Here is a 27555-nt window from a genome sequence, read left to right as displayed (position 1 = left end):
CAAGAAAAGAGAATATCCTACAGAGGAGTCACAATGTTCTTAGATGGGTTATTTATTGTCAACAAAAAAAACCCAACAACGCTCAAAGTGTAATTTTCCTTGTAAGTTGAACGTTTTATTCTTCACCGAGCATCTATCCGAAGTCAGACTTTATGACTTTGAAGGTTTTATCCGGTCACGGCCCTTTCAGATATTCGTTATTGCAGCAGTGTATGCTATCGCCCTGGGAGATGGGTGATGTAAAGAGTCGCGATATAGAGAAACAGAAGAAACAAGAATCCATAATACCAATGTTTTGATCCAATTGTTAAACACTAAACCCTGCCCTAGGCACTTGGTGTTTCATAGCAGTGAAATGGAAAAAAAAGAAGCCACATTTACAGGCTCACAATGAAAACCGGAGCCTCACTTTGTTCCTGCATCATTTCCGTCATTCTGCACTGGAGGGTAAAGTCAACACAACGTGCAACATATGCATCTTTAAGCCTGTGCAAAGATTTTAAAGTGCCCATGGGGTAGGGTTTAGAGACTGACTTTGTTTTCTAAATTTAGGCCCAGTCTTTACAGTTTGTCCAAATACTTGTCAAGGGGAGGAATGCCTTCTTTTAGACCTTTGCGTTTCCTAATTTCAGCAACCACCTGGAAGGCTCTGGTGGTGGCATCACTAGGGTCTCCCTGGAGAATCTGCCAGTGGTCAAAGACGCACTGAGGAAAAGCCTGGCCTCCAGTGTTGCTGCGGAGATCAGCAGTGAAGCCTGGAGGACAGAGGAAGTCAAGTGAAGACTTAAGGTTTGATTTTTTGCCATAACAATTAATGATCCATGATCCAAAAACCAAAATAGTACAACTTAGGCCTTTTTGAGGACATACAAGGTCTGATCATGAAGATCAGACTTAGTATATAGTACGCAGAATGTTAAAAGAAAAACTCACCAAAGGACTCATTGACTGGCAAGTAGGCTTTTACCACAAACATGGGAGTCCCCATCACTTGAGACTCTTCAAACACGTGACCTCGTTTCCTGTTCAGCACACCATAGATCCCGCCCACTACCTGCTCAGGACACTGTTTAGGTAGGAGGAACATAAATCAAACGCTGACTGAAAAAAGGTCTCAAGTACAGCTTAAAAGCTGAAAATATACAGTCAATTCTAATGAAAAACACAACAAGAATACACATAAAAATTAGGAACGACTGCAGTGACACAAACCTGTATCTCCACCAGATAAATTGGTTCCATGAGTCTTGGCTGAGCAGTGAGCTGACAGGCGTACAAGACACTACGAGCTGTGGGGATAATCTGCCCTCCGCCACGGTGAATGGCGTCTGCGTGCAGTGTGACATCATGTATGTCAAAGCGAACAGCACGCATGTTCTCCTCACAAAGAACCCCCTGAAAATGAACGCAACATCGAGCAGCATTTCATTCACTGTAACCTCAATTACGCTACATTTATTTCTTACGACAGATTGATTTCAACCTCTTTAGTTGCCCACTGGAAACCAGCCACTACGCTGTCCTTGATCTCGTTCAGGTACTGGACACCCTTCGTGACATCTATGAGCAGGTTGGGGCCCGTTCCGTCCGGACCGAAGCACCAGATTTTCCTGGCTTCTGTCACTTCCCATTCATACTTTTCTGTGAGGTAACGGGCACGGGCCTTGAGCTCCTGTCGGGCTGCGACACTTCCCTTCTCGATGTCTTCAGCCAGGCCGTCTGGGAAGGGACGTGCTTTCATGAAGAGACGATTGTGCTTGTTTGGAGACTTGGACAAACACAACTGGTCTGACTCTTCTGATACCGTCTCTCTGTAAGACACCACCGGGTCTGATTTCTGGAACGACATCAAGGCAAAGAGAGTTAGGATTTACACATGAATGCAGCTTTCTTCCTGCATCAACCTGATGGTCAGCTTAAACTCTAGTTCTTTTTTTTATTTATTTTACACATTTCTCTTCTCATCAGATCAACTGCATTTTCTCTGTCTACAACACTTAGTTTCAACTAAGGTGTTGGTTTAACTTCATTTTGACAAAATCTCCTTCAGCTCAGCATCAAAACTTCCACTTGCATTAATTGAATGCATTGCAATAAACTAATTCCATCTTGTTTGTGTCTACACTGTTAGTTTTGTTTTTAAATACAATATTTACCAAGAACGCAGCACAAGTAAAGTGTAGGAATACATATGTAAAGAAAAAAAAAATCCTACCATTGCACTGTTATAATAACATTAGCTAAACCGCAGCCCTAAACCTGTACAGATCTTCTCTTTATGCTTTATGAAGGTTATAAAAGGTTGTTTAGTCCATTCAGATGATCTTAGAACCTTCAGTGGAATGCAGGCATGGTCTTCCTCCAGGTCTTTGAGGCAGATCTCTAGATGCAGCTCTCCTGCTCCAGCGATGATGTGCTCCCCAGACTCCTCTATGATGCACTGGACCATTGGGTCAGATTTGGCCAGGCGCTTCAGACCCTCCACTAGTTTGGGCAGGTCTGCAGGGTTCTTGGCCTCTACAGCAACTCTCACCACTGGACTGACGCTGAACTTCATCACTCTCATGTTGTGAGCCTGCAGATATTTGTTAGTTAAAGGCATCCTTTAATAATGTGACAAGTGGTTTTGGTGTTCACCAGTTTTTTTTCCAGCCTTCTTTGTGCCACATATTTTACATTAGAAAAATCCCACAATTTATTCACTCAGTGTGAAACCTGCTCCCGTTTAGTTGAACATATAATAATATAGTAAACAACAAGCACACGGATGCTCTTCAACAGCTCTCTCCCTTTTTAGTTTTAATAGTCATCTGCTGCCACCTAGTGAAAGAGTATTTCATTGTTCTGCCTGCAACTGTCACGTTGACAATCTAAGACAGATTATTAGCAGTTAATATATAATAGTTTTCAGACCGGCTAAGAGAAACTATTCAATTTCCAATGATCTCCTACAGCAGAGTGTGAATCATCACAATAACCAGGAAATATTACCTGTTCAAAGGTGGATATAGTTCCTGTCTTGACAAGGAACTGGTCCACTCCGACAAGTCCCACAATGTTGCCACATGGGACATCTTCAATAGGCTCAACATAGCGACCCATCATCAGAATGGTCCTGAAGTTGAGAGAAGTCACACAGTACTGCACACACATTTGTTTCTTTTTATTAGTAGATTTTGAATGGAAATTCTCACCTCTGGATGGGTTTGATGAAGAGGTCTTCTTTTTTGCCAGGAGTAAAGTTTGGCCCCATGATACGTACTTTTTGTCCAGTGGACACACACCCAGAGAAGACGCGTCCAAAGGCGTAGAAACGGCCTTTGTCAGTGGTTGGGACCATCTTGGAGATGTACATCATCAACGGAGCCTTGGCGTCACAGTTCTTAACACCTTTGAAGGGTTCAAACACATTTCAGTTAAAAAAAGGTGTTCATGTCAACCGACTAAAGATGTACGGAGCTGTGGGAAACGTCACACTGACCCATGGCGACCTCGTCGTCTCCAGGACCTTCGTAGAGCAACTCACAGCGATACTTCTGCGCAGTGACGGGGGAGGGCAGGTGGATGGTGATCATCTGGAGCAGGGCGTCACCGGCAGGCAGCCAGCGACGCATCACAGCCTTCAGCAGAGGCTTACCTTCCTTATCCTTGTCCTCAGAGTCTAACTTGACGTCCAGCTTTTCAATGAGTTTGGCTGTTTCCTCCTTTCTGAAGTTCATGATGGCATCGAAGACCTGAGCAGATTATTTAGAGTATTTAGGACTGCAAATCCAAACAGTGGGACCTTTATCATCGTTCATTTAAATATTCACACTCACAGTTAGAGTGAACAATTAACAATTAACAAAGAAATCCCATAAGTCCATGGAGAATACCATACAGCAGAACTATCAGTTACCACTGGAGCTAAACTGGTAACATTCCTACTGAAAATATTAACTGATGGTTAATAATCACAATAACAATAAGGACAAAATCAATTTTTGGCCTAATTAAAAAAACAGTCAGAGCAAATTTACAATTATAATCCAGAAATCTACAGCATTCAGATGCATACTGTGGGTCAAACATGGATAACATTTTTTAAACACTATTTATCAGGTACAAAAAAGTGTTTCAGTCACCTTAAAGATGGGGTCCAGAACTAACTGACAGAAGGTGCGTGGAAGCTTCTGACCATCTGGACCAGTAGGGTTTTTACTGAATTTACCAGCACTTGGATCAAAATACCTAGGAGAACAAAACTGTTTTGATGTTAAACTGCCAGTTTCACAGATGTGAATATCAATGGAGCTGCCAACTACTAAGATTTTTGTTTGCACGAGTATCCTCATGTTTACCGGTCTCCCCACAGTTTCTTCATCATGTCCTCCACCTTCTTACACCTCTCTGCCGGTCCCATCTTAGCGTAGCTTTTAGCAGCAAACTTGGCCACGTACATCTCGGCAAACTGCTTCAAGGTAAACGCCCAGCCGTGAAGACCAGACCCAAACCCGACGGTGCCGATGACGGGATCAACCTGAGACAGAGAAGACGTGTGGTCAGTGTAAGCAGAAATGAACGTGTTGATGTTAAACATCCACTTGAATGAATGTTTCTCCAGACCCTACCATGATGCTTCCCATGGGCCCTGTTTCATCCTCTCCATAAGTGGAGATGATGACGTTGACATTCTCCACAATGCGCTGAAACGTCCGGTACAGCTCGTCCGCCTCCAGCTGCAGCTCAAGCAGAGCACGGTCCATCTTGTTCATCATCAGAACCGGTTTGATGCGCTCGGCGATGGCCTGCCGCAGGACGGTCTCGGTCTGTACACACACACCTGAGAGAGGAAAACAGAAACAAACAATTAAAAAAATCAAAAAAATGATTCATAAAAATCATCATCAGCAGCAGCAGCAGCAGAGTGTGTTTTCTTCCATGATATATGGTGTGAATACCTGAGACACAGTCCACCACCACCAGGGCTCCGTCGGTGACCCTGAGGGCGGCGGTGACCTCGGAGGAGAAGTCCACATGACCCGGAGAATCGATCAGGTTGATGAGGAAGCCGTTTCCATCTTTACACTGCTTTATGAACGCCAAGTCATTCTCTCCCAGCTCGTAGAACAGAGAGATGGCCCTGAGTCACACAGAGAGGAGTCAGGGTTATTTTTAAAACAGACTGAGGAAAACAAAACACGTTTTTCTTTAAAGGTAGAGAAACAAATACGTCAGAGGTTTAGCCTTAGGGCTGATGATGAAGTCAGAAGATGATAAAAAGTAAACATGTTGGTTGTTGTTGACAAAAGACTTATTGTGCACCGAAAATACATTTAGGAGGCTTTTTTTATTAAAAAATGGCAAAGTTGTTCAATAACATCAACTATCTCACCTCAGATCAACTTTTTCAGTTTTGGAAACAAGTTCTGGACTAACATTTAGTTGTGTTAATTAATGTGTAGCAAAAGCTGCTAACTAATGTATAGCAACTCTTGCTAGCTTTTACTTTTTCCTTGTTTACTGCTTTGCTATCTAGTCTTTTGGCCAATTCAAACTTATTCTAGTCTATTTGTAACCAATGATTGACATTCCTAACTTTCTTGTTTATACATTTTTATCCATTGATATTATAAAATACTGGGGAAGTAGGAGCTGTTTCCAAATGTCCTCCTCTAACGCTGAAACACATACGTGGACTTGATGGTGATGCAGCGCTCCTGCTCATCTTTACGTGTGTCTGTGAAACGTGTCTCTCCAGCACGAGCAGAAGCAATGATTCCCGCCTTGGACACCAGGGAGTCGGTCAGTGTGGACTTGCCATGATCCACGTGTGCAATCACGGACATGTTCCTGATGTTGGACTTTTTGTCCATGATGGCACGGATCTGGTCTACAGTGAAGTTCACCTGGACACAGAGGTGGGACAACAGTTGGGGATTAAATGCGGGCAGTGATGCAGCATTGATCTAATTACGAGCTGGGGGGTTTGTTTAATTCATCAGGAGGTGATTTATTTCTGTCCACTACCAGAGCTGAGCTGCAGTTCCAAGTGGAGTTATAAAAGGAAAAGCATGTTTGAAACTGAATCCATCAGCTCGGCTGTGGGGGGAAAGACGGAACCTCATTAGACTTTACCAACAGGTTTCTGAGGGGCAACGGGAACAGAGGAGTGACTGAGTCATCATGCTGCAGCATTACACAACGAGGAAGGGTGGAGAACACTTTGGTTGTAAAGAACTATGACACTTGTTATTGCATGTTTAATAACAATATCTATAAGTAAATGATAGTTGCTGATCTTTTCGCTTTAATGGTAATCATTTGTAATTTAATAAAGGGAATCTGAACTACCAACCCTGAACATGTAAGAATGTGGGTTTGATTGGAAGACATTTAAAATCAGTCCAAACATGATTTAAGGCTCCGTTGGCTGGCTTCTTGGCTTCCATAAAAATATGAGCATTGAAAAAATTTTTTGATGTGTTATAGGCTCCGTTGGCTGGCTTCTTGGCTTCTTGGCTGCCATAAAAATATGAGCATTGAAAAAAAATGTTGATGTGTTACGTAAAACTTTAAAATAATTTGCATTGCTTTTTTAAAATAAAATGATGTATACTTTATAAATAATCAATGGAAAGTGATTAGATTAGTTTATTAAACACAACAACTATTTACAGTTAGTAGTTAGTTCAATAGTTTAACAATGGTTTAAGAAGTTTGAAGTGGTGTACATTTTAATTTCTTGTTAATTCAATTTCTTGTTTGGGTGTTGCTGCCCAAAAAAGGTCAAAAATAATAATAATAATAAAATGATTCTGGAACTCTCCACGTTCAATAACAGCTGACAGGATGAACATAGGGTTCATTCGAGGACAGTGATGTAGACACTGCAGCTCACTGACTATAACGACGTTTATAATGACGGTACAATACACATATGTATGTATGTATGTATAAGGTAACACTGAGTAATGAAGTGGATGGTCCGTTATCTTTAGGGTAACTGCCCAATCAGCAAAATCAGCAGCGTCAGATTAAGACTGGACGTCATAGTGGAGCAGCCACAGTTTAGGCCACAGCCCTGCGCTACCGACACGGGGGCGCGCACACATACACTAACACACACACGCACGCACACAGTGAAGCTTCATCTGATCCGTGCCTCACATGCACACACACACACCTGTCAGGCTGTGACGCTGTGATAAATAAATGGCCCAGTAAGACGAATGAGCGGCTAACTCTCAATATATTATATATAACTATTCCCCTCATGAACGTCGATAAACTCACCATTGTGTCTGTAGCTGGTCGGTGTTCGTCTGTGATGGTGCTGTTTATTATAGGGCTGTTCTCACTGCCTCTGTGCAGACAGGCAGTCCTCCTGTCCCGTTGCTGCTGATGCGGCTGCTGCCGTACAGTGGTGAAGGAACGAGGCTAGAGCAGCAGGGGGCGATATTAAACCAAAAGCCTGGCCACGGATCACATTTCTGTGAATGTTGGAACACTGCTGCACAGATTGGAGGTGGGGTGAAAATATGCTGACATTATTCTGACTCTTGGTTCGCTCTTGGTTTTAAAAAGCTTGTCTGACAGTATTTTTCATCTTCTCCCTCTCCTCTGCCATTGGATGATACTGATAATGAAACTGCTGCAGATTTCTTCATCATAATTAGATAATAAAAAATGTAAATGGCTTGACTTGGGTTTTAATCTAATGTAATAAATAACATTTTGTTTGTTGTATGTACTCATGCGCATTAGTAAGCGTGTTGTTACACTTCTATTCCAGCTGAGGGCAGTGCAGAACCGAGCATCTGGAAGAAGCTGACTTCACACATTGAGCTAAGAGTTCGGGGAAGGAGAGTGTAAAGTGTTCGTCCTGGCATCGCACAGACCGCTGATTTAGATGCCTTATATATTCCCCAGTTAACTCATTTCTGTTCGCTTAGAGAAAAATCCATTTGATTCCTCCTGTCCATATTGGGCCCTAATGAAGACAGAGGACAGAGGTCAGAGGTGAAGTTAACTGTTGCGGTGGAAAACCTGATATATTTTTAAAATACAATTCAATAATTCAACATTACAATTATTGTCATGTTGAAGTGATTTTCCAATAGACATGTTTTTTGCCTTGGGTGGAATATATATATATATATATTTAATAGTACTACTACTACAACTACTGCTACTACTACAACTAGTACAATTAAATTTTTATGATTAACTCCCATCCTGTAATAATAATAATAGACTTAAGAACATAAATAAAACAGAGTTTACCACTAGTAATGCTGATAAACCGTAGATCACAGGAGGGGTGGGATGTTGATCAGTATTGGACTGGGACTGGTGTCATCAGGTCTCTCAACCAATGAAATCCATTGGGGTGGACCCAAGACTACTGCAGAGCTCACGTGAACAAAAAAAAGTAAAGTAAACAGATGAACATATTTCACAGATGCAATATTTATAACATAACATATATTTATAACATAACATTTATTTATATTATTATTATTATTGTTGTAGTTTTTAACAAAGTTTCTCAGTGGTTGATTTTCCTACAGTGTAATTGTGATTAATTTAAATGATCTGCAAAGCAGTGGTGGTAATTAATTTCCATTGATATAAATAATGTATTTATTAGTTTAAAATCACACTGTGTAAATGTGCAACTTAGATGAAAACATCTGGTACACTTACATCAGTCAATCATTTCTGACTCCATGTCAGCAGAACCCCCTCCTGTCATTTTAATACCAGCGGCACTGTCACTTTTCCAACGGCGGCGCTGACCTACTAAAGTGGTGATGCTCACAAAAGATGCAGTTTGTCTCCAGGCCTGTGATCAGATTTCTATCCCGTCAAAAGACGACGCTGCACTACACAACACTTATTATAGTGTCATATAAAATGTGATGTTTCCTTGAAGCTTCCTCTGTGGGGTGCTGGCTGTCAGGTCTGCAGCATGGAATAAAAACACCATCTTGTATTAGTTTCCTTCAGTCAACATCTAAAAACTAGGACATGTAATAAAACGGTGTCTACTTTGAAAACGGGAGAACATCATATAGGGTGTTGTTTTATTACAACAAGTGTAAAATTACACTCTGGTCATCTTTTCACTATTCAATAATTAATACATTTATTTAGCACAGGAAAATTATTAACGAACACGTGTCGCACTGCTCCTTCGGTAATTAGATTTTTTTTGTTTGTTTACTTTTTGTTCTTTTTTTTCCTCCAAATTTCTTCCGACCCCTTAGCACCCTCTAGCGGCACCCACTTTGACAACCACCGCTTTAAAGGGCAAAATCTGTAAAAAGGTATGTTGTCTATAATGAAAGCAAAACTGCAAAAATATAACTAAATGTCACTAATAAGGGAAAAAAACGGGATTGATTTGTTTAGGCTGGGAAAGGGCTGATAGAATAAAAGGTTCAAAATGTCATTTTTATATGTAGTCGTTGGAGTCATCAAAATCCACAGCTTTGATGTCTTTGTGAAATGCTGACACTGGTCTGATGAGATTAGACTATGTTGATCTATAAAGGGATACAGATAGAACATTGATGCATGGATAGTACTGTATATATAAGATGGTACAGACAGAAAAAACAATGTAAATATTAAAAATACCCATCCCCAGCCTTCTGATTACTAAGTTTAAAGGTCTTTATTCATAACATAATTTGCATAAAATAATGACATGACAACCTGGGAGTGGGCTATATTGTACAGGCACCTGCACGTACGTTTGGTTGTTCAGCAGTGATGCTGGATTCAGCCTCTTAGTGGTGGACACGTGCCGCAGTGTTGTGAGCAACCTACTTCAACCCACACCACGCTGAGAGTGCTTTCATTTCTCCTACATATGTGTCACATGGGGAATTTCCAGCCAGCTGCTGGCAGAGGAGCTTTTATACACATCAGGTTTATCACTCAGATAAGAGGCTCTGACACGCATTTTCACGGAACAATGATAACTTGCTGAGTGCAGGGGCAAGAAAACACAATGTTGAAAAAACAACAACACAGCTTATTAAACTTTGGTCTCCGTTTTCACAAAATCCGAGGTGACTCGCTAAAAAGTTACAGTTTACACTTTTCAAAAATATGGGAAAAAACTAAACTGAAGTTCTATCTGTACTCTTCTCTGACCTGAGATTAGATCACATTAATTATTGTGTATTTTTTTTATCACTTAGAATGAATGACTTGAGCTGCTCCACAGTAAAAGGTCGTAATCTAATTCTCCGCCTTGTTATATGCCAGCCTTTTTTAAAAGGGGGCAAATCAGGACTTCAGGCAGGTCAGGTAAGCACTTTGACAGATTGTGTTCAAACCTATGCAGCGTTTGACTGCAGCAAGACTCAGCACTGTCAGGCTGACAAATCTGTGAAGTCCCCGTACTGAGTGTCTCTGTGAATTTCCAGCCTCTACGTCACGGACGCTTCTGCACCAAATGCAAAAACCAAGACCAAGACCATGCATATTTAGCAGCAGGTTTTGGAACTTTCTAGAACTACTTGAATCTTTTTTAAATATTACTTCCTGATGACAGTGATGCTCTTTTTCTATTAAAAATATTAAAAGAAGAAAACAGCTGTATTATTATTAATAATTCACTGGAAAAATAGGTACAAAGTGAGGAGGTATGAGTCATCGCAACAGTACCATCAAGCACACACGAGTACCAGTGAAACCGCCCCTCCTTCACTGGTCAAGATCACTTAAAGAAAGACATTTTAGTTGTTTTGCAGTTTGGTGAAATTCACCTTCTCTGCTGAAAACCTTTTTAAATAAAATGTGAAATAATATTTGTTCCTCCTTCAGCAGAGCGGTGCCTCTTCCACCAGCATCCATTAATATGGAAATGTTCTCCCTTCTCTACCCGGTGTGTATCTGTCTCACTCATTTCCCATTTGTATACATTTCAGTAAACAATTGCGGAGCGTGTGACAGTATACGGTGCTGAGAGCGTGACTCTTCCCCCTGGTCTATACATCACTGTTGATCGCAGCGTCATCACTTTCTCCCAGCACAGTTTTTCTGTTCAGCTAAGCCCAGCATTTTCTCTCAATTTTACGCATCTTCGTCTGAGAAGTTTGTGAACTTTTTCTGACAAAGATTTTTCTTTAAAAAAGAAAACAAACAAAATCTCACTAAGGTTTGTTTCTGCCGCTGTGATTTCATGAAATACAGCAAGCTGCTTTGAAGAAAATGCAGCCTTCCCTTTAACCCTGAACAAAACCACATGTTGATGTTACTCCATGTAAACACACATCTGAATGGAGGCAATCACATCAATAAATAATTAAAAATGTGTGCAATTACCGAGCAATTATCTGCTCGGGAACAGATTCTAGGTATTTAGACATGTGTTAAATGTCCTGGTTAGATAACAGCTGCACGCAGAGTACTTTGAATCATTCTAATCTGGAGATAGAACAACAGTAAAGATAGTGGACCTTTGCTGCCATGCAATTAGGAATATTACAGTGCTGATAATAGTGGACTCTCTGTCCAGTGAGAATCGTGTGCCTGACAAATGACATAACAGAGGGATCCACAGTGTCCGGCAGATTCCATTCACAACCGTTGCTTTCTCAGAAGAGGATTTCATAACATTAAAGGTTAGAATTGTAAACACTCTGGGAAAGTCAACATGAGGTGTATAATTAATGTCTGTCTCCACAGGGTTAAAATCAAAGTTCAAAACTGATTTACATCCAATCAAAAAAGATCAAAAAACAAAACAAGTGGAACCCCCGCCCTCTTCTTTATAGGTTTTTGCTCTGAATGTCTCTCTGTTGTGTCAGTTTAAGTTATGTTCTGTGTTAGCTCAAAGTTAAGAGTCTGACTTGAGACTGCAGAGCCCCTTCTTGTGCTTCTTGATGTGCTGCCTTCACCCTCATCGGTAAGGGCAACAATGACCCAGGGAGAAGGACATTAAAAGCAGGAGGGAAAAAAATGTACCAGATCTCAGTCTGCTTTGAGTTGACTGATGAACTGCAAGATGTCAAAAGACAGAATTGGCTTCCACAGAAGGACAGCCACGAAGTGACTTTCCCCAGATGTGTTCTGTTGTCCAGGAGTGAGCGGAAGGACATCAGTGGACCTGATATTTATGGTGAAAAGGAGAAACGGCCTAGTAGTAGTTGTTATTTTTCCCAACCTGAGGTGAATATAATCGCTCCTCCATTATAGAATTCTCTCCCTGTGGTGATAATCGATCAGTTGAGGCCTTTCTGCCTGTGTTACTGCTGCTACAACATGCTGTCAAAATAAAGTATGTACTTGAAAATAGCACTAGCTGTTGTTGATGAAGAAAGACACATACAAATGTAACAGCTAAAAGCTAATAATTATGATCTGTTTTTAGCAGACAGCTCATCAGCAGTCACAAATATTGAGAAAATGTTCCCTGTGTTAGAAATAGATGAAAAAGACAAGGAAACTGTTGACAGTCTGTCTGGGTTTAAGACAAAGTAGGCGAGTTTGAGGAACATTAGCAGCCTCATCAATACATTTCATTCTTTAACTACTGCTTATATTTCTTCTGTCGAGAGTGGTGTTAAACATTCTGTTGATAAACAGAGAATATTTCACAACGGACAATCAGTTTGCTAACTCTAACACTGTTGAAACTGTGCCTTTTGTCTCAAAACATACTCAAAATATCCTTTCAAGTGCAAAGCAACATACCAAAGCCATTGACAATGAGACACCGACCCAACAAGTTTTTAGCCCAGCTACCTGCCTGTACTTTATGTGACCACATTGCTGTCATTTTTGTCAATTTATTTTCAAAAGAAAGAAAAGTTTGATTTGACCGAGCACTGTTTAATTTATGCAGGTAAAAGTGAAACGGCCTTGGTGCCAATGTTCTCTCTCCCCCTCTTTTCTCATCCCAAATGAACACAGGTGAGTGGCCTCTTCCGAATGATCTGGAGAGAGGTATAAGAAGAGCGCCACCTGCAGCTTTTGCCTACCGTGCCACTTTGCCTATGATTACAGTAGCAGCGTGTGTCGCCGGAGATTGAGTTTGGTACAGAGTGATACTCAGTCCTGAGATTGATCATTTATGTCAGTTATGTCAACCTCGTCCTTTAGTTTCCAGTGCTGTGACTACTTTGGTTTTTATTTAAACCAATAATAAAACACTTGCATTTATTATAATTTCTGTCTTCACCTCATGTTCTCATCACCTGGACAAAGCCGGAGACGTGACAACCAGAAAAAAAGTTCAGCAAATATATTTGGAAAATTAAAAGGAAAAAAGTTTCACCAGAACTGTTTTGGATTTTTTAACTTCTAACTGAATCATCATAACACATTATTCACTCCGTTGATAATGACAGGCTCCTAATAATTCAACCTATAATCCTGCCAGGAAAAATATGGACCATCGCTCATCGAGTGAGACCTTTAGAAAAGCACAGTCATCCCACTCCTCCACCCCCAAGTCCCCCCAGTGGTGGATTGCTACTTGACATCTAGTGCCTGAGCTTTACAATTAAATGCAGTGACCAAAAAGCACAGCCGAAGCTGACCCAAATCTGCATCATTACTCAGAGTTATACTTTATGTCGAGCAAAATAAAAAAAATGTTATTCTCATTGCCACATTAGTAATTCATGTTGTAAAAGTTTAACAGGATAATTATTTCTTAGCTTCAAAGTGGCTAAAACAATAACATGGCTCTAATTTGTTTTTCTTTCTTTAACTCAAATCCTGTCTCGACTGCTGACGCTCAGACTGATCTTGCTGATTAAGAGCTGAGTTTTACATCATTTTCTGTGAAAAGGTTTTCTTTATTTATAGACTGATGAACTGTTATTGACCGATGCACCTAAAGTGTGACTCTGTCTCTGAATTTACTTTGGAAGCAATTAAAAATGAGTCACAAATCAATGCAGTTCAATCCAAAGTCAAACGAATGTGAAAGCGCACAGTGAGTCAATCCTCACACATGATGAAACTGAACGTCAATCTACAGTTCTTGTGACTAATCAATCTATCAGTGACTGCGGTGATTGGCCCGCTGGGCCGTCTCCGTAGAGCTGGGTTGGACAATGATCACCTGAGGTTGAGGTAATGATCTTGTGTCATGCAGCATTTCAACTTTTGCCCTTGAAGCAGATACAGATCTGACTGTGGAGCAACAGAGGATTGGCTGTGTTCTAACTCCCACTGGATAGTTCTCAGTTTCATATGCTGCTGCTGCGTAGACGGTGGAATTATGACGTTGACAACAGACAAGGTAAGGCACACAATGTTTTCGTCAAAATATCACAGAGTCACTTCTCCAGTTCAATCAAAAAGCCATTAATGAGGCCATTCTAAAAGACTAATAATGAGATGTAGGCTGTTTATGTAGTAAACTACTCCCTGTTTGAAAAGTTGATTGTCTGTGGGAGCCAACTTTGTCCCAGTTTTCATTGACTTGAAGCTCTAGTCAAAGGCCACAGGGTGGAGTGCCCAGAATCTGGAGTTCTTTCTTAATTCTTTACAGCTCTGGTGAGTAGCAGAGTTTTTGGCAGGGCCATTCAGAAGGAAAGCGGACTGCCACAGCTTTTTGTGAAATATTTATGTTTTGGTTTTTTTTATAAAGTGCTTTGTCTCTGTAGCTGGAGTGTGTTCTCATGTACTGGTTCAAAATAGCTCCAATACAATGTGTTAGCAGAGGAGCAGTAGGAGGTTATCAGTATTTTTTTTTTCTTGAAAACTGTTTGGGGTTTTGCATCATGGGCTGATGCAGACAAAACTACAAACAAAAAGAGGGCAACAAGGGAGAGGCACTGATTTAGGTTCTCACTTTAAAGTAGATTTACTTAGTCGACTTTAAAAAGACTACACTGCTGTTCATCAGTACCAGCAAAAGAGTCCTACAGAGACTAGGTAGACTGGTTGTCTTAGTTGTTTAGAATACATTGGGCATTGTCTGTACACATGCTCAAAATATTCATCCAAGTGCTACACAACATCAAACATGTTCTAACAAGACAAATCTGTTGGCATTTTATATAATCTTTGTAGAAAAAACAGTCTTGTTAAGAAGACATTTTTGATTAGTCACAAAAAACATGTAACTGTCAGACTAACCCTAACTGTTCCTGTACCATTGTCAGATGTCAAAGTTTCGGTTGAAGAAGTGTAACACTGCTGTAATTGCTCCTGTATATGGATAATATAATTTCTAGAAATCCTCCACGTGCCTCCTAGTGCCTTCTATTTCTGTGCCATGATTACCTGCAGTATTCACTGGCTAACAATGCATTAAACAAAGCTACACGTGACTCGCTGTGCTCTTGTTTTTTTACCATTGACAGTACTGTGTGATCAGTTATAACAGAATATTAACACATAGCATTAGCCAGGTTCTCCCCACATGTGTATTCTTATTAAAGCTGACATCCAAAACTCCTTTTTTTTCTCAGAAAGTCACCTGTTCTTTTCAGGTCCACGGTGAACTGGACTTCAGTGACCTCCTATTTAGAAACCCTGATGGAACCAGTGGTTACCACAGTAACCAATCATGTTATTTCACAATTCCTGAGGTGAGAGTGCAGTGATGAAATCGCAAGCACACTTTTCCTCCAAAAATCTCATTATAAATGTGTGCCGGCTCTGTGTGATCTGGGATATTTGGCCGAACACAAAGATATCTCTCTGACAATTTCACTCTCTTTTGTGCGACTGAAACTGCAACAAGAGCTAAATATTCTCAAGCAAATGAGCTGAATGTATCTCCTGGCTCATGTGAAGGGATATGATTTTCTGATTAAGTCACTTCTAAGAGTCTCGCGTAATCAAGTACCGTCCGCCTCTTCAGATCCCTAACCCTGAGGGAAGTTCTGCTGCTGATGACTTCCTCGACACCCTGCTGCGAGGGAGTGACTCTTCCTCGGCTCCGGCTTCCCCCCTGTGGTCACCCAGCACCACCGACAGTGGAATCAATGAGGAGCCCACGTCTGAATCCACTGAGAGCCCTCACCCTTCTCGCTGCACCGCTGTCCCTCACTTTAACGCACCGATTTTCTCTCAGCCTCCACCTGTGGAGACACAGCTGCCACCAAATGGAGCTGTGGATCAAAGTAAGGCTAAACCTGCTGTAGCAGCAGCGTGCTGGAATCTTTGCACTCCTAATATATGTATACTGGTTGGATGAATTTTTAATTATTATCATGAGGGCTATACCTTCAAACTATTTAGAAACAAATGTCTATTATATGTCAGAGTTAAAACAGCAGTGTTGTTTATGTTTAATATTTGACAATGCTCTTGATTTAGGGATGTCCGATATTAGCATATTATGTAACATCTGTAACAATTGTTGTCGTTTTTCCTCCAATAATGAAAACCCCCGATAACGCAATGCCTGAGTTACGCCAAATGATGCCCTAAAAATTGTTTTGTGGATAAACGGCTGCATATTAAAGCGAGGGTCACTGGATGGCAGTATTGTAACTCATCAACAGTGGTTTGTACAGATAAATAAATATTACCATATTTAAAAAGTTAATATCGGACATCCCTATCTTGACTGTTTTGTTTTTTTATTTATTTGAATTGCAGTACCAATCTTACCACTAGTGGCCTTCGTTTGACACATTTTACACAGTGCAGTTCAGCTCTACAATGAATTGAGCCCCTAGTTCCAAATATACAGATGAAGACGTCAGTGCAAGAATCATCTATTAGTAATTTGTTTAGTAGAATAATGGTTGCCAGACAACAAGCAGAGCGTCCGCTCTCAGCCTCAGTTATCCAACATATTTATCCAATTTTCCATCATAAAATATCACAATAGGTGCAATTTTCCTATATAACGTGAAAGAAATATTAAAAATGATTATTACTTGCCAGTGCTTCTAAAACAAAAAGCTGAACTAAATTTTCATCCTGCCAAAAGCTTCACACAGAGACATATATATTTTATAGCACAGATTGTATAGAACAGCAGGGCAGTGTTGTCATGGGGGTTGGGAGGGTACAAGATGGGAAGCAACCTACATATTGTGTGCTCCACGTGAACGGTGCATGGCAGCAATTTTGTGAACAATCTCCTACTGAAAAAGTCCTACTGTTTGACTTTTTTCTGAAGGCTGGGACTCAGACAACGTACGTGAACATGGGATTTCATATTACCTTACCACAGGCCATGCGTTGTCCAATCAGACGCTCACAGTGAAGGACCTGTTGTTGTCCAATCTGGGACAGAAGGTAAGGAGAAAATAGACAATATTTCAAAATTAAAATCGTACAACTGATTGTCAAGGATTGATGTTGTTGTGTGGGTAAACGGAACAGTATCCACGGCACTAATCATTCAGGGAGTGACTTTAATTCAAATATTCTCTGTACTCTGTTCATAGACGCAACAAATCTCGCAACATCCCCTGCCAGAGCTTGAACTTGACGAGGATGAAAAGATTCTTCTGGCTAAAGAAGGCGTGAAATTGCCCAGCAAACTGCCCTTGTCTAAGGTACATGAGCAAACCTGTACACCAAGTAGGGCATATGTAAAAAAAAAAAAGAAAGAAATCTCGATCCTCACTTATACAAACAACCCAACTCCTAATATAGTTCCTGCCTCACTCTGTTCTTTCTCATTCTTTTTTTTCTTCCTGTCTCCTCATATGTCAAGTTTGAAGAGAAGGTTTTGAAGAAGATACGGCGGAAAATCCGAAACAAGCGCTCAGCTCAGGAAAGTCGAAAGAAGAGGAGGGAGTATGTAGACAGTTTAGAGGAGAGGTAAGAGCTCTCTGCATCCTCAATCAATATGGTATTCTAGAAAGTTTTTATTGTCGTTTGGACAACAACAACAACAATGCTGTAGGCACTAGGATATTGCAAAAAAAATTTTTTTGTTAAACGAAATTAATTAAAAATGAAAAGGTTTGTTAAAATTAATGAATAAATAAAAAATACATTTAATAAATAGCTAATTTTCTCAGATACTGGCTTAACTAAAAACTGATGGAAGGGTTCACAATTGTCAATCTTAGTGCTATCAACTCTAACATCCTTTCTTACAGTCTGTACCTACCTTGAACAAAAAACCTTTCCAGCAACTTCACAGTCAGAACCTTTGGCCTAAAAAAGACAGAAGTAAGTGTTGGTTATCTGTCAGAGCTGACGGAACAAAGCCGAAGTTTACTTTCTGAGGCTTCCCAGCACTGTACACAAACGTTAATTGATAGAGCAGGAACACTGCTTCAAAAACAACTCAGTGGGAACAGACAGATACGGCTGTTGTTCTCTGACTGAACAAACACAGGACTGCTTCTGTATTGATTCGCTAGTGTTTTCATTATTTTTCCAACAGGATCAACAGCTGCAGTTGAGAAACTGTGGAGGTGTGCGCTGGCCCAGGCTATTGAAAAAAATACAGACAAAAAACATGCAATAATAGATAGCAAAAAAGAACTAGTAAATGCTAAATTCTCTTAAACACAGTACTAAAAATATGTTACTAAATTAAAAACTGAAAATATCAAAAGTCATAAATATATATTTCATTACCTTAACGTCCAAAAACGGAGGCATTAACTCAAAGGGTCATCTCCTGATGACCATTATCACCTATTTTCCTCCAACCTGGACCAGTATTGACCACAACGTAGGTGTGCCAGCAGAAGGAAACACATTCCTAGTAACTCAGAACACACACCTTTTAACTGAATATATTGAAAGACAGTTAAACATAGTCGTACAAATGCAGTTTTCTAAAGCTCCCCAACACATTGTAAAGTGGATTTCAGATGCATTAGAACCACGTGTGACCCACATTGGAGTTAACTTGGGAGTAAAGTTAACAAAGAGTCAGGAAAACTCGTGCACTGTACAAAAACCACAGGTATACTAGATTCTGATCCAAAGAGCTAAATAAAGCATATGCTGCAGCTCGTGTGAAGAACGTGTGTTTTTGCTCAGGGGAGTTTAGTGGTTAGTTTAGTACAGCTCCTGCTCTTCCTCTCTCTTCTGCCTTCTCCAGTCTGTGAGTAATGAGTGTTACGCTACAAACCCATGAAGCTTTTGTCACCAGATTTATTAATCCTGTCTGCCAGCCCCACAATGACTTCTCCCTGGCGCTCCTCAGTAAACCATGCAGCAAGGAAGAGACAGGGTTATATTTCAGATGATGAAAGTCTTGTTGCAGACAGGACTAACTTTTTTCCCTTTGTTGAAACCCTTTGAAAGCGCCGAGTTTTTGGAAGGCTGCTTGATCTTTCTCAGTGTCAGATGGTGTGCTCCTTGGACCGGTGGGCCACGGCAGTTACAGTAATGATTAATGAGAGAAAAAGCATAATCTCAGACACTGTGAAACTTTATTGGATCATGACTACATCTAAAACATCTGAGGGGCTGAGAAAGAGTTTAAAACCATCTACAGATAAAACGGAATCGGCTAACGTTAAGGCTAACTTCAAGCTGCTCAGGATTCAGGCTCTTATTGGAGACTTGTATTAACTCATACTGACCACACGAGCACGTGAGATGGCAGCAGAGGAACAGAAGAGAGAGCCAGTGACTCTACGACACAATGGCCCTGAGATAACATTCAGCAGACGGATATTGGCGAGGAGGAGGAATGGGGGGAGCAGAGTGTGAAAGCTCAATAAGCTGTAATATTTGATGCTGTTTTCTTCTCATTTTTATTACGGCCTCTCATTCACCAACTTCCTCCCCCAACAGGATGTCGGCATGCTCCGCACACAACCTGAAGCTGCAGAGAAAGATCGAGCAGTTGGAGGAGACCAACACGTAAGCGCTTCAATGAGTCTGCAACTAATGATTCTTTTCAGTATTCACCGACGATGTTCTAATGTGGGTGTATGAATTAAAGAAGTAGGGATGAAATATTCACAGCAGTCAGATCAGAGTAAGTCTAGAGATATTAAAATTGCAGAGGTATATAACTAGGAGAGGTCAGCAGTATCTGACATCTGAATATTGGCATCATTGTACGTCTTCTGTTTTTAATGGGTGACAATAGAGGACGACAGAGAGGAGTGTAAGACAGTAAGACGTGTGGTGCTAATTTGACTAATCCCATTTCTGGGTAATATACGGTAATTTACAAACCTCAATTAAGAGCTCGGCTTATTTATTAACAGTCCCCAAATCTGCTGTGAAGAGAATGAGGAGTAAATAATGTCACAAATCGTTCTTGTCTTCAGGCGGTAACAGTAGCAGTTTACTCATATTTATCAGTAGCTGTTGACAGCAAGTGCTGTCAAGTGGTTAGCTGTTGACAGCAAGTGCTGTCAAGTGGGTTTTAAACAACAGTGGTCAGACTAATTAATAATAGAACAGTGGTTTGTTGACTTTAATTAATAATAGAACAGTGGTTTGTTGTTCTATTATTAATCTAGTTTCACAAGAGAAAATAAAAAAGCAATGAGGTGGAGAGAAGAGTAATGAAAGTCGAGGGACGCGAGACAAAAATCTAGCCGATAATAAGTGAGAGCGAGGCCCAGTAGAAAGGTGAAGATGTGAGGAATCAGAAAAGTAAAGTTGGATGAGTTCAAAAACCTGAGCTCGACCACAGTTACAATGAAGGTGAAGATGGTGGAGTTTTAAGACGTTGAGATTTTTAGACAGAGCGACCGACATGGACCGAAAGAGAAATGATCATAGAAGAGCAGCTCAGGTTGAACAGGATAGGCTAAAGATTAGAGACAAGGATGAGAAGTTTAAGATGGATGGATGGATGAATAGAGAAAAAGAAAAAACTATGTGGTAAAATGGCAGCTGCACAATGACAGAACAGTTGTGGAAGACAACCATTGTACTGGTAAAGCAGTGCCAATAACTCACATCACATTTCTTCGGAGTAAATTAAACATTCCGTTTGTTGACTTATAAAACAGAGCCCACGTTCGTAATGCTTTCTGTAGTATTTGAATATCTCAGTGTCATCTTTTAGTTTGCTTTTATCACTGTTGTTTTTCTTCTCATGCCTTTACTTTATTATGAGTCGTGCCTAAATTAGCATCTTCCTTTTTTGCCTTTGTCGTCTCCTTTCAATGATCTACATTGATTCTACCCTCAGGGCAACCCTTTTAGAAACACAGACAACCTTTTTATGAAAACCTGCTACTTTCAACAAAAACTGCCAGTATCTAAGAAGCCTATCCAAACTTAAAATCCTGACACAGTGTTATCTGGCTCCGCTCCCTCCTCGTCCTCCTATCTCATTAGGCTTCTTTCTTCTCCCATCCAGGCTTGCAGAGAGCTGCAGCCAAATGAAACAAAACGTAGGAAGAAGCTGCAAACGCAACCCCCCAGCCCCCTCCCCTGCGCACCCCTCTCCTTTATGCTGCCAATGAACAATGATGCCCCCCCTCCATTCCCCTGTGAAAAAGATTTGACAGTCTCTTTCATCTTTCTGTCTGTATTTATACTGCAGTGCACTGTTGGAGCAGCTAAACCAGCTACATGCTCTTCTTTCTAGTAGCTCTGGCAAGACGTCGCACAGAGGGACCTGCATCCTGGTGAGATGGATACCATAAAATTATCACATGATGTTCCACTTTCAAGTCAGGGGTGAAGATACCGTCTCCGTCTCAGATGAGATTTATGGTTTCCACAGTACGACAGAAAATCTATTGTAAATAAATCTCTTTTGTGGGGACAATAACATTAAAAACAAATACAGTGATTTCACGACACATTAACTGTTAAATATGGTCACATAAATATGACACACTCTAAAAACTTTTTCTTCATTCTAACTGATGCTAAAAATGACTTATTACGCAACACACCCACCAAAGACTAATGACCACATTTGTTAACGATGCTGATGGAGATGGTTATGAAAAATTCCATGGAGCAAATAGTGACATTACACTGAACTGAGCTTACCTCCAAATAGTAGTAGGTAGATCACTGTCATCGATTTTGACAGACAATAGTTTAGTTCAATTGTATTATTATGCAATTGAACTAAAATACTTGTTCAACAACATTTTGTCTCCTTTTTTTTAAATTCATATGTTGTGCAAATAAGTGTGAGCTGTTGACACCACAACATTTCCTTTCCTTCTACTTTTCTTTTTCTCTGTGTTGGCTCTGTTTTTGTCCTGTGCCGTTTCTGTTTTGTCTGCTTGGCCTGATTTGGCCCATTTTCTTCTTGCTGTCCTGCATTTATGTACAGGTTTTGCTGCTCTCCTTATCTCTGCTTGTATCATCAAATCTGCAGCCAGAACCTTACAGCCAACTCAGCCAGGGAGAGTACACAGAGGCCAAAGGTTTGGAAGCATGTGAATAACTTTCTGTTCTGACACACACACGTCAACAAACAAACACTCGGTGATACCTCTCTGTGTTCATGCTTCTCAGTGCTCTCACGCTCCCTGCTGTCAGTGGATGAAACACAGGATGTCCATCCAGAGGGACCTTCTCCTGCGTCTTCTCGGCTCTACATCTCAAGGAGCTTCGAAGTCCTCAGCCGTCTCAACGAAAACCTTTGGACCTGGACAAAAGCCCATACGGTGGTGATCCGATCTTCAAATCCCCATGATTTCAGACATCCAGATGATCACTGATCTTCTCAGGACCTTCAGGAGGAAAGACAGTAGAAAAGAAGTGCAAACACGTTTGCAAACGCAACTAAATTAGCAGGTTTATTGCTTTTTTCTTTAGCATCTGCATCTCACTGCAGAGACCGACAGGAGTGTTGTTGTGTGTCCACTCACTGCAACACAACAACCAAGAGAGGTTTCACACTGAAATGTACTCCTTCAGTAAGGTCGGCCAAGGTCAGTGCAGTGGTTTTCTACAGAGATTGAATATTTCTCTATTCTCATCTTGTGAGCATCAGCAAATAGAAGAATATCTGCGGGACCACGCTGTATTATTGCCGTTGTATTCATTATTTAATATGTTTTTAAATAACAAAGGCATGTATTCACTGCCTATCAAAAAATATCTCTGGCAGAAATAAAAAGATTTCTCGAAATTTTAGCTTTGTATTGCTGTTTTTGTTATGGAGGTAAAAGGTTTTTTTCAGCCAGACTGAGAAGTTTCCTGGTTTTATTTGGCCTTCAATCCACATTTGTCTCCATCAACAGTGTTTTGTGAATCATAATGAGTAAAATCAGACTGCCCCTGACCGTGGAGTGAGGTGAGTCTGACTGTGGCCGAGGGGTGTAATCTTTCTGTTCAAGCATTTTTTATAGTTTGAGGCAGAATTATTTAAATAAATACAATTAGGTTTTTCGGTGAAGATACTCAGAACACTGTTTGTCATTTTACTAAAGAGTAATGTTCCTGTGCCTTGAGGAATGCTTTATTGCATTTTCAAGAAACCAAGAATTTGGTGTTGTTTGCTTTTTCAGCAAACATTTTTCTTACTGAAAACAAAAAATTGTATTTTTCTGCTGTGCCCTAAGAAACATGATGGTAAAAATGTATATTACCTGAACATAGGGTCATTTCTCAGAAGAATATCCACTGTTTTCATCCTCGTCTGTTTCCCTGTTGGAAATATACATCACAATTCAGAAAATGTACCTTTTTAGAATATAAGATTCAAATAGGCTCACCTGCAAATCTCTGAACGAATGGGGGGAAAATATTCAATCTCTGCACGTACGGCACTTTTATGATGTTTTTTTTCTATCCGTCTTTCTCAGCGCTAGCTAATATATCCAATATAATATACCAGCTTCTAAGTTGAGTTCATTTTTACATTCAATTGTACAAGTAGACTGATAATAAGTATAAGATCTGCAGAAAAAAACATTTTTTAAATATTTACTAAATGCCGTTGCTAAAATTCATCACTAACTTTTCAGACTGAGCATTAGCATTAGCTAAGGACACTGAGGTCGTGTTCATCAATTTTAATTTTTTTGTGTATCATAAAAATGTAATTTATAATTACCTGCATATTTTGGCAGGAGTCAAAGAGCACTCTGTGCAGTGCAGCAAACATAAAACATTAGTTTAGCGACTCACATCAGTTGAATCTGTTCTAGTTTGAATTATACAATTATACAGGAACCTCTAGCCATGCCAGCGGCTCCGTCAGACTGCACAGAGGGGCTTTGAACTAAAATGCCAGTCAGCATGCTCATGTTACAAATGCCTACATGCAGGATAATCAGTTGGTTTGTTTTTTCCCTGGGATTCATATTTTTCTCTCTCCTCCCCTCTCCTCTGATATAGAGATGACCTGAAAAAGTCAAAGTAACAAAAACATTTTTATTTTGCCATGATCTTTTTGCATTTGATAATAATATCCCAGCCAGAGGTGGTATGTCAACATTTAAAGCTAGCTGAACACTGGAAGCTGTGTGGGATTGTGCATAGATTGCCCCATGCTGTTTGCCTACACAAATTGCACAGCTACCTTTGAAGCCTTGATTAAGTATTACATTACAGCAGGGGTTCTCAAAGTGGGGCTGGGGCACTCCAGGGGTCGTGGGGCCACAGCAGCACAGTTAATAAATGTCAATATGTGTAGGAATTTCGTGGGAATGTCAATGATTTATATGAAGTTCAGTAGAGATTTGGGTGTGTAGGAATTTCGTGGGAATGTCAATATGAAGTTCAGTAGAGATTTGGACCAATAGCAGTGAATGTGTAGACCTTGATAGGCGGGGCCATTGGGAGGGAGTGGGGGGAGCTTTACTCTAGTTCTATCCAAATGGTAGAGGCACTACACATGCAGATTAAGAACAGCTTACACTATAGTATAGAATAGTGTCCAATAGTATAGTGTAATATAATATAGCATTGTATAGTTCAGTATTGTGCAGTTTAGTATAGTACTGTGTAGTATAGTATAATACAGTATAGCACTGTACAGATTTGTTTATCAAATCTGCTAACGCTAACTTTACAATCTTTAACTAACCAACAAAGCCTTATTTAAAATAAAAATACAACACAGTAGCATAGAGTACAGTGTGATGATACATTACAACACAATACAAAATACTGTCTTTGTACGACTTCTGTGCTTTGTCAGTTTAACAGGTTTATGACTGTTTCCTCTGACAGACGCCGCTCTGTCCCTCCCCTTAGAGTCAGACTGTACTCCATTTATACGAACAGACACTACTATAAATGCATACTGCATTACTACATCAACTTCCTAAGGTGTACTTTCAGGACCACATATACAAACAGATATAAGGTATGATTTATTATTACCCAGTTGGTATGGTGTATGAATTATTTATATCTGTATCTACTGGTTCAGCTGTAAACACTGGTTAATGGTTGCTGTCAAGTGTTTGAGGTTGATAATGTTCTGGGAGAACTGTCATTACTTATATATAGCGTTTTATTTATTTTTTTTACAAACTCTGAAGACTGTTAGGGAAGGACATACAGTTCTCAATAAATAAACAGTAGAATTATAGGTATATCCCAAATACAAATATAATATTAATTCTAGGTGTACAATATTATTGACTGATCTGCTCTACCTGTTCGTTGAGTTGGTCCCACAGAAGGTTCTGATGTAGGTAGAAATTCAATATGAATGTCAATCATCTCAGTAGAAGTGGTAAAGGGAGCTGAATAAGAAGGAAAAGATGTCACAGGAGGGAAAAACAATTGACTCAGGTATTGTAGCAGACGTTACCGATCAGCTGGGGTTTTATTACCTCTTTAGAAGAACGGAACAGAACTCTGTCAAAGCAATCACGAGCTGTGCTATTTTATATGCGGCTCCCTAATGGTTTCTGTTCAATTCTGCTGGATTATTACACGTATGAGCAGCAATACTAAATTCTAATTTGACCGGGCTCATTGTCCCTGCGGTAAGGGGGTAGTCAGAAATACTGACCCGGTGTTTGCATCTCAGTGTCTCGCAGCATTGTGTATAGAACCAATTACTGTAGGCAGTGAATTTAAATAACAGGAAAATGTCCTTTTTACCCACTCAGAGGGAGTGCAGCTACTGAACGGTGTTAGAAAGCAATGAAATGTATTTGAAAAGAAGTGTCTTCTCAGTGACAATGTTGAATAAATCCAAATGTTATTATATTACAAGGAACACTGATTGACAAAGATCTCAAAAAAAATTTATTAAAAAATGAATTAACGCAATCTGTTTATTTTTTTTTACTTTAGCTACAAGCTACACAAAAGGGCAAAAAGGGACGAATTGCATTATGGGACCACAATAAAAAAAAAGATTATATCTCTCAAAAAAATAACAAAATAAACATGAGAACTTCAAAAGTATAGTGAAGTGAAGTGAAGCACAGGACTGTGGGGTACTTTTACCTATCACTATAATTATTTTATCAGACTGTTCTGTATCATTTCCTTGAAACTATTAATTAAAAAAAAAAAAAAAACTATCAAACTGGAAAACTACCCTAAATTTTGACAGGCCTTACCTACAGACAAAATTAAATGTGAAAACCAACAGGGGTGGCAGTAATTACCGGTCTAGACTGGCCTTCAACTCCTGGTCAGCCTCAGAAACTGAATTTTAAAGACTCTTTTGTATTTTAATGTCCCGTAGAGCAAAGCAGTGAGCTGTTGCACTTTCATCAGACATTTTATTTGTGCTTCAGTTGCATAAATTCTACAGTAAAACAGAAAAATGAGCTAATAAGTTTGTTACTCTTTGGCTAATGAATATAATAACAAGTGCCGGCCTGGTCTGATGTAGCCTTACGGAACTTAAGGAAATGCCAAAAGTGCCCATTTCCTTGCATTCAGCTCTCAACGTTTACACTGCCTGTCACAGTGAAGAGCTGTTTGCTATGTATATATTTACGTTGACCTATGAAAAATGCAAATGAAAAACACTCGCTCTCTCCTCTCTGGCTCTCCTGTATCGACTGAGGCCCGCTTGAAACCTAATTATCATTCTCCTGATGTGCATTTCAGACGCACAACTATGCATGCTAACAGAACCTTTGAACAAAAACCATCCTGTGTGGTTTCACTCCGCTTCGTGTTCAGTAATTTTGAAGGTAATCATGGGGCACAACATCTGACACTGTGATTTGCTGGCTGCATCACAAAACTTTGTGTAAACACAGAAAAGTATTCTTCAAATAAAATGTTAGGTGGTCACATACAAAAATACTAACATTAAGTAAAAGCAGTCAAGCAGAGGATGACTTTAGAGAACATCAGACAGTTCTGCAGACTGAATCCAAACTAATAGTCCCTTCTACGTCATTTATATTACAGAAGACAACGCCTAAACCGACGCTGCATTACCTTTATGTCATGTTTTCTAAATGACATCCCTATTTAAAAGGTGCAAAAACTGTGCTAAATGATGGCTAATTAAATTGTTATGATTAACTCAGTTCAAATGTTTAATACATTTTTACGAATGGCCAGAATGCTGTAACATGATCCAACCTAACATGACCTAAATGCTCTGAAAACTATGATTAATTTACTGAAAATAATTTGTCAGTGACATGTTGAAGAATGAAATACTCTTCCACTAGGTGGCAGCAGTTGGCTGTAAAAAAAAAAAAAAAAAGAGGGACTCACAGCTGTTGAAGATCTTTATGTACATCTTTCTTCAAATCCTGTGTTGTGTTGCGGAGCATCAGTGTTTTTTTT

At 39.9% G+C, this 27555-nt stretch overlaps 2 protein-coding genes across 12 annotated transcripts; one reads left to right on the top strand and one right to left on the bottom strand.

Annotated features, from left to right (window-relative positions):
• Positions 1 to 31: 31 nt before the first annotated feature.
• Positions 32 to 27535, bottom strand: eef2b (eukaryotic translation elongation factor 2b). Of its 10 annotated transcripts, XM_025066286.1 has the most exons (23): positions 27484 to 27535; positions 25440 to 25529; positions 23421 to 23478; positions 22319 to 22559; positions 18517 to 18643; positions 18041 to 18087; positions 17140 to 17202; positions 8689 to 8946; positions 8266 to 8386; positions 7276 to 7972; positions 5674 to 5888; positions 4941 to 5122; positions 4611 to 4822; positions 4341 to 4519; positions 4125 to 4230; positions 3482 to 3734; positions 3195 to 3390; positions 2992 to 3115; positions 2333 to 2575; positions 1484 to 1837; positions 1213 to 1395; positions 934 to 1066; positions 562 to 755 (listed from the first exon to the last, which is right to left on the bottom strand). In XM_025066286.1, the coding sequence occupies exons 10-23, from the start codon at positions 7276 to 7278 to the stop codon at positions 562 to 564; spliced, it is 2577 nt and encodes an 858-aa protein (XP_024922054.1). In that variant the 5' UTR covers positions 7279 to 7972; positions 8266 to 8386; positions 8689 to 8946; positions 17140 to 17202; positions 18041 to 18087; positions 18517 to 18643; positions 22319 to 22559; positions 23421 to 23478; positions 25440 to 25529; positions 27484 to 27535. The 10 variants fall into 10 exon arrangements, with proteins under 10 accessions (XP_016897665.1, XP_024922054.1, XP_024922050.1 ...); XM_025066282.1 differs by lacking the exons at positions 25440 to 25529; positions 27484 to 27535 and adding an exon at positions 24096 to 24154; XM_025066281.1 differs by lacking the exons at positions 25440 to 25529; positions 27484 to 27535 and adding an exon at positions 23888 to 24024.
• LOC103395935 (cyclic AMP-responsive element-binding protein 3-like protein 3-B) lies at positions 8953 to 22965 on the top strand. Of its 2 annotated transcripts, none has more exons than XM_008333795.3 (10): positions 8953 to 14251; positions 15450 to 15548; positions 15824 to 16085; positions 17096 to 17214; positions 17367 to 17477; positions 17639 to 17745; positions 19690 to 19758; positions 21407 to 21491; positions 22157 to 22250; positions 22342 to 22965. In XM_008333795.3, exons 1-10 carry the CDS (start codon positions 14231 to 14233, stop codon positions 22545 to 22547), a joined length of 1173 nt encoding a protein of 390 aa, XP_008332017.1. In that variant the 5' UTR covers positions 8953 to 14230; the 3' UTR covers positions 22548 to 22965. The 2 variants fall into 2 exon arrangements, with proteins under 2 accessions (XP_008332017.1, XP_024922071.1); XM_025066303.1 differs by having other exon boundaries at positions 15429 to 15548.
• Positions 27536 to 27555: the final 20 nt, after the last annotated feature.

This window comes from Cynoglossus semilaevis, chromosome 20, assembly GCF_000523025.1.
Source record: "Cynoglossus semilaevis isolate Cse_v1.0 chromosome 20, Cse_v1.0, whole genome shotgun sequence".
Lineage (NCBI taxonomy): Eukaryota > Metazoa > Chordata > Actinopteri > Pleuronectiformes > Cynoglossidae > Cynoglossus > Cynoglossus semilaevis.
This window is presented reverse-complemented; position numbering and strand designations above follow the sequence as displayed.